Source organism: Tachypleus tridentatus, chromosome 8 (genome assembly GCF_004210375.1).
Source record: "Tachypleus tridentatus isolate NWPU-2018 chromosome 8, ASM421037v1, whole genome shotgun sequence".
Taxonomy (NCBI): domain Eukaryota; kingdom Metazoa; phylum Arthropoda; class Merostomata; order Xiphosura; family Limulidae; genus Tachypleus; species Tachypleus tridentatus.
Window position 1 is genome coordinate 95,656,896 of NC_134832.1, and position 12,488 is coordinate 95,669,383.

Genomic DNA, 12,488 nt, shown 5'->3' on the forward strand with positions numbered 1-12,488 from the left:
AATGGGGGAGAGAAAATTTAGGAATGATTACTGTATAATTAGATTTGAGGTTTTATTGCATGTCAATGCTAAGTTTAATAATATTTTGATTCCAGTCCTTAGAACAGCAAACTTTAAGACTATGAGTTAAGAACAAACTATGTAGTGTAAACTAGAACAGGCTGTTAACTGGGAAAGTCTTGTCTATAGTGGAAAATCTTTGGGACAAATTACTACAAAATAATTATTTTCAGACTGTATAAAGAAAAAAGAACATAATGTAAAACTTAAGTGCATATGGCTTATAAAGGAAAACCTTTACAAATGAGTACAATCCAACCATAATGCTAGAATGGAAGATTTAGCAGCATATTTTAGTACAAGAGAACTGATTAAAAACAATATTGGAAAATTAAAAAGAGCATACGAGAAAGAGAATGTTAGGATTGGAGCTGGACTTTAATATTATTAAACATCTAAGATCAGAGGGTTAAATAATCACCCACACATCCCAGTGCTGTAATGTAATCACACTGGTACCTAGTGAATGAACAAGGCTATCCTGTTACTCTCATGGTTTAGTTGCTGTAGTCTTTACTGATGATGCTTCCACATGGATGTAGTACAAGAAAAGAAGAATAAAGTGTTGTTTTTACTGTGGAGCATGGGTTACCTTTAATTGAAATGCCCATACCTTGCTAAATAGCAAAGTACACAAGGTTGCTGATTTTGACTTTCAGTTTGGAAGGGAAGGGAGAGCCAATAGCATGATGAACACTGCTACTACAGTTCTAGAAAACCAACTGAGCCCATGGTGACCCTGGCCATTAACTTATCAAATGCAACAGATGGCTTGCATAGAAAGATTTGGTGGTCAACTCAACAACTCTGATATGGTTGTATGGCTGTTGGTACATAACAGTCAGAGTACAAGGGTAATACAGAGTTTTTGATCAGTACAAGTGTAGCCAAAACACTGCCAGAACTCATCATGTATCAGGCACTCAGAACAAAACCACCATTTGGGCCAGTCTGCTAAAATTTTGTTATGGTAAGTTAGATAAACTAGATTAGATAAAGAGGTGTATCTGTAACTATGCCTAGGAGGTGTCACTCATAGAACATAGGCAGTTATTTCTGACCTGAGTTTAACATAATTATCCTTGGGAGAACATGCTGTGGCACTTGTCACTCAGTTTCGTCTGTGCAACCAGAGATCTGCTATTCTGTGAGAAAGTTATCTGATGCTGGTCAGACTAGGTCCATGAATAGTGGACTGCATAAAAGTATAAGGGAGAGAAGTCACAGAAACCCCATACACATGAGTGATGTTCCATGGTTTATGACAGGTAATGTCTAATTTGTCAGTTCCATGTGACATACCTATAGAGTCCACATGAAATAACTATTTCCTGCCAATAAGCAATCCATGTTAACTTGAGCTGTCTTCTTGTCAAAACGAAATGATGTTCTAGTATGTGGATGTTATGAGAGTTTCGTTATCTAACTCACCATTGGAATTGTTATTAGCACAGTAAATGAAGTGGAAGTAATAGAGGATAGTGGTAATGTTAGGGTTGTGTCCATTGTGCTGCTTCTGAAATTATGTATATGGTTACCACAACATCTAATGTTATTAGTTGATGAAAATGCAAACAAACCTAGATAAGTGCAGCAGCATAAACTTGGTCAACTTACTAGCTTAACATGTCAATGCATTTGTGGAACCAGATGGCTGATTGTGTCAAACAACAATAACCCAACATCACATAGATACAGTTGATGCACATCTAATTAAACAATTGCTGTGCAGGTTTTCCTAGAGTGCTAGAAGTGTAGCCAGTGCTACAGCAGATGTTAAAGGACTGGATCATTAGCCTTCAGTGAGTGCATTGCAATTTCCATTAGCGATTGCCAGAAAGAAGGAAGGTATGGCTAGGTTCCATATTGATTTTAGATGGGTGAACATGTAAACTTTTGTTAATGCTTGTTTTCACTGTAGAAAAATGAGTGCCTGGATACTTTGGAAAGACCTCCTTGGATCAACACTAAATCTGGCACACAGTTGCTGGAAAGTCAAGTTAGATTATGAGAATATGCATAAGACTACATCAAACATGAGTTTTACATTATATCTTTCTGACATTGTAATGTACCTCCCACTTTGGAGAGGTTAATGGAGTTTACACTGAAGGGACTGCATTTAGACAAGTGTCTGATTTGTTTTGATGATGTCTTAGTGTTTGGTTCCACATTCAGGTCTGTGGCTGAGAACCTAAAAATGGTATTTCATTACTTAAAAAGTTGTTGGCTTGAAACTGTAACCAGGAAATATAATTTATTGATCATGTTGTGTGTATAAATAAAATCTTCATTACCTTGTTAAAATAACAGCAGTGTGTGTGTGATTACTCTCAGTCTGTGACATTGTGAAAGTCCAAAGTTTTTCAGTTTGTCTTGTATTGCTGATAATTTGTTGTCAACCTCTCCATTGTTGCTACACTTATCAGCTCTCACTAAAGTTGAGATGCATTTCAGCTGGAGTGAAGAATGTGAGCAAGCATTCTAGTTTTTGACGTATGTTTAAGCAGAAGCTCAAATGCTGCCATTTCCCTGATAATACTGTGAAATCTTGTTAGGTACTGATGCTACTGATAAAACAATAGTAGTAGTCTTATTGCAGTTTTATGACAGGTTAAAACATCTAATTAAGTATGTTAGCTGCATGTTCACAACTCTGGAATATATTAACAATAAAGAAAGAACTGCTTGCAGTTGTAGTCTTCATAAAACACTATCAGCACCATTTGTATGGTAAAAAGTTCACTATTTGAGTGGACAATGTGTCACTGAAATGGTCGCAGAAGATTTCACTAGTGAATGCCACAATGAAATGTTTAGGGAGATGGAAGAACTCAGATAAAGCATTGGGCATTTCTAGTTTAACTAGTTCATACTGAGGAATGTACTATGGATAACATAACCTATGGAATTTATAGGAACAGCTATGAGTGAATGAAGGTATTACCAACGACCAAATTCTGGTCTTCAGCCTGTATTGCAGACAGCAGCTCCCCAGAGTTTTGAGTCAGAAAATTTTCTGGACTTCGCATAACATGCAGACATGGAGGGCCTGATGTATTACCTCCACTTGTGCTAGCATTATATGATGGCTCTACAGGCCACAGTCAAGTGAAGATATTCAACATTGTTCTCAAGATTGAATGGTGTGTGCAACCTGCAAAAAATACGCCATACACAGGATAAACTTCATTTAGAAAATTTTTATTTTCCCCTACAGACAACAGCCTTTAATATTTCTAGTTCACTCCCAGAGATCAAAGTTTACCTATATATACTTGTGGCAATCAACTACTTAAAAAAGTGGACCAAAGCTTATCCAATGATCAATATATCAACATATTTTTTGGCTGATGCATTAGTGGAACATTGGATAAAGCATCCTTTAGCACCTGAAGAGATCCACAATGGTAAAAAAAACTAATTTCATATGTTAACTCTTCTTTTAAGTTGTATAGTGTAAACTGTGGTGAATGTATGTACTTTGCTTTATCCCATGAGTCTTATTGTTTATTAGAATATGTAATACACTGTCAAGCTTGTTTGCTAATACAGATTAAATGAACTGGGACAAGCACTCACCACACATTATAATGATGTACCTCACAACTAAATGCTACCCAGTAGTACAGAACTATGCCTGTGGACTTACAATGCTTTAAACCTGGCTTCTCTACCATTTGTGGGCAGAGCACAGATAGCCCATTGTGTAGCTTTGTGGTTACTTCCAAAGAAACACAATTGAACAATGATTAACAAGTTATTTGCCAAGCATTATCATGTTTGAGTGAGAAGTCTTGTTTCTTCTAGATGTTATGTATGGTCCTCCCCTAGGGACCATATGTCACTATGTCCATAAGAATTTGTGGAGTGGTTAACCTGTGTTAGTTGTTGTGGATGAGTTTGTATGTCAAAAGCTAAGAACAGTTGCCATTAAACAATGAAGGAATGAATGTACCCATGTAGAAACTAGTCGTTACTTTGGTATGTGCCAGATGCATGAAAGCTGATTGGCTCTTACTGAATAGGACCTTACCTTGTACTCTGAAGCCCATTCTATTGGTGTGTGAGTTACAATAAATGAGAGATGTACAAAAGTATGTATTGCAAGTCAATCAGTTATAAACAAAATTACCAACAAACATATAGTGAATAGGTTCAGACAAGACAGAAGAGGAAACTGATGAATACTATTTTTAATGCCCTTTGGTCCAGAAGCGGAGAAAGATAGTGCTGAGAATAATGTAGCAGATTTACTATTATGTATTTATTTTAATATTGATGCTTGTTTCAGTTAAATATATATTTAGAAATGCATATAACTTATAGTGGTATATGTTTATTGTGAATGTTCTACCTATTCTCTAAATTTGTAGAAGATTCTTGAGTGCAAGAATCAACATTTTATGCATGTATGTAAAATACTAGTGATTTCCAGTATCGTTATCAACTGAACTTTCTAGAACCTCTCCCAATGTTTATAAATTGATATGCCACGAGGCAGTTTATGTATATATTGTTGGTTTGTTACGGTTAGTATACTATAAATGTTGGAAGCTATATGTGTGATTAACACTCATTAATCAGGAAACTGTAGATATTTGACCAGGAATGTTTAGAGAGTTCAAACACTACAAAACATTCAACCTCAGTGAATTCACATTGAACATCAATATTTTTATGAAAACATTATATAACTTCAGCAGTGGAGAGTCAGTTTGTAACTGACGTGAGATCAGGAAAGAATATAGGTGTATTTTTTGTGCTTAATTTCAAAACAAACATTTCAATCAGACTGATCATTGTATCAGCATTCTAACAAGTATTTATATGGAGTTTAAAGTTAAAATGATCATAGAGGGTTATATGGATGCCACTTTTAGTATGTGGTTTACAGATTTACTACTGTCCGATGGAGTGGGGAAACTTATCCACTAAAATACAGGCTTAATTTATTCAATGCGGAGAACAAAGGACAATAAACTAACACAAGTGAGTGAAGAAAGAAAGTATTTATTTTTAATATGTGTCTAATGTAAAAGACTATTGAATGGCATCTAATTCTGTGTGAATAGCTGCTATGGATGAAGGCAGGAGAGAGACACAATTCTACAACCAATGGCTCAGATACTCTACAATTTTAAAGTTATCCCAAGATAGCTGTAAAGGCTTCTGTATTGCCTGTTTGAATTCTTTGCATTACTAGGAGTCCACCCAGTGTTTCCCAAACTATGAAATGAATGCATACTATTGAATGTGAGTAGTTAAAATAAAAATAACTTTACATCAGTGTACACTCACATGCATACATTGGAACTTGTTGACACTACAACATTTAATATTTAGTGAGAGTGACTTACTGGGGGGACATCAAGTACAAGAGGAAAGGGGGCACTGTCTAAAAAAGTTGAACCACTGATTCTGACAACCATGAAAATAAACCAGTAGTTGAACATTAAAACTATACCTTTAAACATAAAAATACCCAATCACACACACACACATTTTCTTTCTCTTTTTGTTTGTAAATACATGAAACCTAAAATAAGATAATCTGCTTCTGTGAAACTGGGTGAAAACAATAGTGTTCAAAAGTTTGCAAAGAATACATTAAGGTGTGATCAAGTAGGTAGTAAAGAGTATAATGTTAGTAAGCTATTGCTTATTGGCAACAATGTTTCAGTGTTTTGCATCATTCATACATTACTAGTATGTATGTGTCACAACAGCAGTAAACTAGGTGTTAAATACACTTTACATGTCATTGTTTTTTTATTAGGTATCTTACATATTTTACATTTTAATCTTTAATATTAGTTGCACAACATTTTTATGTGTTAGTATTTTGTGTTAGATACACATTATTACTATGTTTTAGCTACTCATATAAATGAAACAACATTACTACTTTCAAGAGTTTTTTTAAGGGCACTAAGTAATAATACAGATATGTTGTAGTGTTTTATATGTCATACTTTGACATAAGTATTTGGTCCCAGTAACAAATTACTAATGTTTTGGTGTTTGGCCTTAATAAAATACTGGCATGTTTTGGTGTGGCTTTTGTTTAGTTACTTTTATTTTGTCTTGTCATTTTGTCACAGTATACAATGTAATGTTGTTTTGATGTTAGATACCAGCAACATGTTTTATATTCAGTGTTTGGTCTTAATAACAAAGTATCAGTGTGTTAAGGTTTGTTTTTAGTAACACTTTTATTTCGGTATATGAAACACTGTCATGTTTCAACGTTTCATATCAACAACACATTTTTGTGTTTTAATTCATTAACAAAGATTTTACACTGGTATGTTTCAACATCTTGTTTAGGTAACTCAACACTGGATGGATTAGAATTTCCCATCATTTATGATACTTTTTCCCAACACATTCTTCTTTCAGTTACATATTGTTCAATTAATAATGCTACAGTATTTTAGTTAAAGATTTATCAGCATTTTTTTCATAAACATAGAAAACTCTCAAGATTTTGTAACTCTCTTATAGTGATTATAAAAAAGAATTTCACCGTACAGTGGAGATTGGAAAATATTAAATTGTAATGAGCTACTATTACTAAAAATCTGATTTATATCGATACTCATATTATTTAAAAGAAAGCACGCTTTGATATGTCAAGGTGTAGGTATTGAGCCACAAATAAAGAAACAATTTTGTTTATGTTATTTATAACAGTATAGTCAAGATAATTTCCATTATCAGTTTGCTTGTGCCAAACCTCTGGAAATGGATGAGTGACAAGATGTAGGACTGGTACACCTGTGGAAAAAAAAAGAAACAACTATAATTTTGCTTTATAAATTCATAAGTAACAGAAGAAAGTTAGGGCTTGTAAGAGTAGTCACTTTATTGTTTTGAATTATTTTAAGTTATTTGTAAATAGTACGTAAGAAAATATTTCCCAAGTGTGTTTTTTTTATAACTTTATATTTTTAAACTTATACATAGTTTATATTCAGTCAATTAACATAATAACACTTTCAAAATGGGGAAGAAAGAGATATTCATATATTTTTGTTATTTGTCAGGTATGTCAAGGAATTCAAATATTTTTTATTACAAATGTTTGTATAATGGACATGGAAAGAAAACATTAAAAATCAAACAAAACTACTTCAAGAATTAAGATAAATACTGAGCAAATCAAATGCTTGAAATGTTAAAGATACTAAGATACTGTACATATTTACAAAAAAAAAAAGTGATTTTGTTATATTATTTAACTGGTGTTTTGTTCTTGTGTTTTTAATACGTTAAACATCAGACTAATGTTAACTGCACATGTTAATTAGGAAGTCAGCCTTTAACATCGGAATAAATTAATTTTATCCACAAAAATAACATGTATGGTTTGATTCAATTTAACACAAAAAAACATTAAAATATCCAATATAAAAAGTGCCAGCAGAACTGGCACTTTCACCAGATGTGACATCTGTCCCTGAACTAAAATTTCTAAGATCTTGGTCTGATATATTATCTTACCTACCCAAACAAATGCATGTGGTACAGGGTGGTACCATAGATTTCCACCTGCTAATTAATATGAACCTTTTGTTTCCTTTCAGTTCAATTTGAAAGCAGAGAGTTACTCAATTACACAATATAAAGTTTCCTTACTTTAGCTGCACACAAATGAGATTTGCTATTGGTCATTAGGTATATTGTTTTGTAGTAAAGACATCAATGACTTTACTCATGATGTTCCAAAATAATATTTTTTTTTCTTGGAGTAAATCACATAATGACCCAATTCTTCCCCACTCCTGTGTTCAAGTTACAGTGAATAAATTTTGCATGGATTTGATTGCCACGAGTAGCCTGGATTTGTTTGCATTATTGTTATAATCTCTTCTTTCAAGCAGCATTGTTATTCCTATTTCATATTTGTGTAGAGATTTTAGCATTTCAGATACAGAGATATTTTGAGACTTTGAGCAGATTTAGTTATTTTATATTTATATTCAGAATGGGTTTTCTTGATGTTTAGTTAACTTGTTTTATATTTAAACACCAATGGAACTCTTTTTTTTTTTAAGATTATCTTAATTTTTCTTGAAGATTGGGATGGGGTTGGTATTACATGGTCAGTCTGAAGGCTTATAACTCTAAAAACTGGGTTTTGATACTTGTAGTGAGCACAGCAAAGATAACACTTTTTTGTAGCTTTGTGCTTAAACATCCTCCATCCACCAGTGGTGGTTTAGCAATAAGTCAGCAGACCTGTACACTAGAAACCAAGTTGGGCAGAGAACAGATAGGTAATTATGTTGCTTTGTGCTTAACAACAAATGACAACAAAAGAACTTGGGGTAGGTTGGTTCACACTCGACTGGTGAAAGAGAACTTATTAAAGTTTATTTTTACATTCTCTTTCTATTACCATTTCCATGTGCTTATTACAGATACATTACCTTTTTTCTTTTCATTGTATTGTCTATAACTGTGCATTAATAAAGATTGTTCTTGTATACATTTTCTATTATGAATACATCTTTGTGACAGGACAAGGTTCAGAAAGAAGCAAACCTATCTTCTGTAAGGAAATATTTATTGGACTTTTGCTTAGCTGAACTCATTGAAATCCAGTCTCATCAACATTAACATAATATTGACTTCTAATTTTATCTCAAGCCGAGTTAAGTCTTCCATAGGTAAAACCATGTATGGTATTTTTATTATTCATATAAATGAGAATGCTTCCAACCACCAAACTACAGAACATACAAAAATGTATAGTTCCACTAAACCCCATTCATTAGATAAAGATTTAGTCTTAATTTCTGATATGAGAATTTCACTTCTTGGTGGTAAGATGGCCACTGTCTTCATTGTCAGTGAAAGTTCATTCTCTGAGATATTAATTGTCATGCAGTATACAGGGATTTCGTGATCATAGATTGAAAAGCTATTTGAAGCTAGCCTAATTTTGCATTCATATCTCCACATGAAGTCAGTTCCAATATCCACTCTTCTTTGATATCAGTTACCCAAACATCATGAGGTATAGAGAATCTTCCTTCAATAAGAGTAACTTCTTTCTTCATCTCTATGAGCAACTTCCTTCTTTTCATTACCAAATCATATACAATTATGATTGTAGTGTCAATCAACACAATGAAAGGTTTTCCATCACCAAACTCGTGAGCTTCTGGATTATTTTCATCAAATAATGAACTTTTCTCATTTGGGACACATAAATCCAGCTAATTCCCGTTTTTTAGATTCTGATTAAATATTTGTTGGTTTTTAATATAGCTTGGTTTTGTCTCCTTGGTTGAATAACAGTTGTTGATTCCTTAAAGTCTTAACAGTAATGGTCATGCTTTCCACAGTTATAACACTTATTTCTTTCTGTTATCCTTCTGGAGGAATATTAACTTCATGCAGACTTTTGTCTACAATTCTGAGCTGTACGTTTTTTCAAGTTAACTTTAAAATATATATTGTCTGCACACACACACACACACACACACATATATATATATATATATATATATACACATACATATACATGTAATGTTTTGCTGTTTTTTGCTCCATTCCATGTAACCAGTTATTTTAATAATTTTTTCCACTCTACTAAACTATTGTCAGAAGTTGTTGTTTCCATAATACTTAATCTCTTGATCTGTTACTTCTACGTGATGTATTTAGCTCTTTAACTGAAACTTTAAGGGACTAAGTTCCATCACCAACTGTAAAGGTTTCTTTAATAAAGTTCACTTATCTTACTTCAACCCAATTCAAATATCCTTGGTTTTTTATAAATTGACCATTTATAAATTGGTCATGTCCCAATGAATCTGTTATTTCATGTAAAGTATCTGGGTAAGATAACTGAACAAATCTTTCTAGATATTGTAGAAGTTAAGCTAAGGGCACTTATCTCTACAAGACCTTGTTCTAAAACTTTGCTCTGGATACTTCCTTCTGGTGTTACACTTTGAACCTGTTGGATGAAGCAGTATTTGGTGGTTGTGACTCTGATCATTTTAAATAGTATTGTTCACTATTCTATCCATTCGTTCAGGAAATAATTTTGATTTGAGCCTGCTATGTTTCCTGTGACCTTTCCATCATAGTCCATTGATTTCTTGATTGGATGATTTTGAATTAGCCAGCTAAATTATGAAACTAGATTCAGTAGTGATATTCTAGATGTTTTTATTCTGCCAATGATGTTCTTTTCAACCCAACTTATCTCTTTTTTTTTTTTTTTGTACTCCTTCAGTTTGTCATTACACTTTCTATATTTCTTCAGTTTTGTTATTGTAATCCCTCTGTACAATTGCAATAACTATTATTAATCTCATCTTCAATAAAACAATTGTTGTTCTCAACATTTATTTAAGCATTCTGTCTCTTTCTTTAAATTCCTATCTTAAATTTCTCAACCACAAATTTAAAATTACCATAATATTTTGATTCACAGTGGTAACTTACCACTGCAAGCTACCAGTTTTATTGTTTGTAATACCAAAACTTTGGAATTACATCTTTTTTTTTTAAAGGGATGGGCAAGTGGGTGGAGGTGATCCAGTGATATGGCTATTGGACCATAACTAATAATTTTTTATTCAATTTATATTAATAGTCTGGCAAGCTGGCCTTCGGTTAATCAGTTAAATCTAACAATTCTGGTGATTACACCTACTCCTATTATGGACAGTCTGTCCTTGAATATCAGATAGGAAAAAATGAACTCACAACCTACAGAACTTTTATTTTGGGTAATTTCAGCTACTACTGTCTTTCATGGCATGTCTGCAGTAAAGACAATACTATAAATGTAGAGAGAAATCAGAAAAGTGCCTTATGATCGATTTATATTTGTTGCCTGTGAACAACTTCTTTTTCTAAAATATGATTATTTCATTTAATTTATGAGGTATGCCATTATCAAAATTCATAAAATTTTCAACAAAAGCTGCCTTTTTTATTGTCACAAAAATGCATGATCCGTAAAGACACGTGTGATACTTTCTCCTACACAGAGTTCCAGCACAAAGGCAATCTATAGTGGTCATCTCTAGAAATATGCTGGTGAAAGAACAGCTAATTAGGTAATTTCACAGAATAATTCATCAGCAAAAATTCAATCTGTGAAAAAGTCATAGTTCCTATCAAGGCCACTTCCAGAAGATCACTAAGGACAGAGCTACCAGTAGATTTACTTCTACCCATTGAATACTCATCCAGTGTAAGGACTGCCCTTAACATTAAGGTGTGGGAGGCAGCCCTATCTGTGTACCATAAGCCTACGGAGCGAAATACAGTAAAAAACATGGTGAATGAACAGTTTAATGTTCTGTCTAATTTCTGTATTAGGGTTGTTCAAAATATTTTCCATTATAGGAAGGAGCAGTTAAATAAGCTATATTTTCAATGTTATAACTACTTCTTTCTTTGCTAGAGAAAGCTCCTAATCATGATGAAGATGTTGCAGTACCAAAAAGTTCTGTAAATGTTGAGAATAGAAGGTGCTCCATGTAATATCGAGAGATAAAGATATATTATTTATAAATATCTGAGTGAGTAATTCACAACAATTTTAGTTTTGAATGTTATCACTCTGTTCACCAACTCAGAAAATTTGCTGTGGAATTCTGTAAGTATTTTAGATAGCTGGGCATCAAAGCATATGGTAGTGTGTCATGCAACCAAAACAACCTGCAGGATACACTGTGTGTTATTAACAAGAGTGATAGTTTAGTAATTTTCCACTTTCTGTAGCTCAGACTGTGGTAACCTGATATACCACAAATTTTTAATGGAAGTGTTCCACTGGACTTTTAGTTCACGTACCATATTTCAAGGTTATCCATTAAGAACTACACGATATACAAAATCTTCAATAGTTTTTTGTTTTTGAAATTTGCACAAAGCTACTTGAGGCTATCTACGCTAGCCATCCCTAATTTTGCAGTGTAAGACTAGAGGGAAGGCAGCTAGTCATCACCACCCACCACAAACACTTGGGCTACTCTTTTATCAACGAATAGTGGGATTGACCATACATTACAATGCCCACACGGCTGAAAGAGTGCGCATGTTTGATGTGAGTGGGATTCGAACCCAAGACCCTCAGATTATGAGTCGAGTGCCTTAACTACCTGGCCATCCCGAACTGATCTTCAATAGTGATTTAATTTCTTCCTATGTTTTCTTCTTCGCATTCGCACTGAAAGTATGAAGCCCGGCATGAGCAAATGGTTAGGACACTTGACTCGCAATCTGAGGCATGTGGGTTCAAATCCCTATCCTATTAAACATGCTCTCCTTTTCAGCAGTAACTTGTTGGTGTGTATTGAGAAAAGTCACAATATCTAATAAATAAATATCTTAGGGATGAAAAAAGGTGTGGCCAAAAGAGGATTGAGCGACTTAAAGGAATGAAATCAAAA

At 33.5% G+C, this 12,488-nt stretch overlaps 1 protein-coding gene across 1 annotated transcript in view; it reads right to left on the reverse strand.

Annotated features, from left to right (window-relative positions):
- Nucleotides 1–6,256: 6,256 nt before the first annotated feature.
- LOC143222990 (glutaminyl-peptide cyclotransferase-like) overlaps nucleotides 6,257–12,488 on the reverse strand; it is a 37,973-nt gene continuing 31,741 nt past the window's right edge. The window contains exon 7 of the mRNA XM_076450316.1: nucleotides 6,257–6,840. Coding sequence (XP_076306431.1) covers nucleotides 6,671–6,840 — 170 coding nt within the window. The 3' untranslated portion in view covers nucleotides 6,257–6,670. The remainder of the gene's footprint in view (nucleotides 6,841–12,488) is intronic.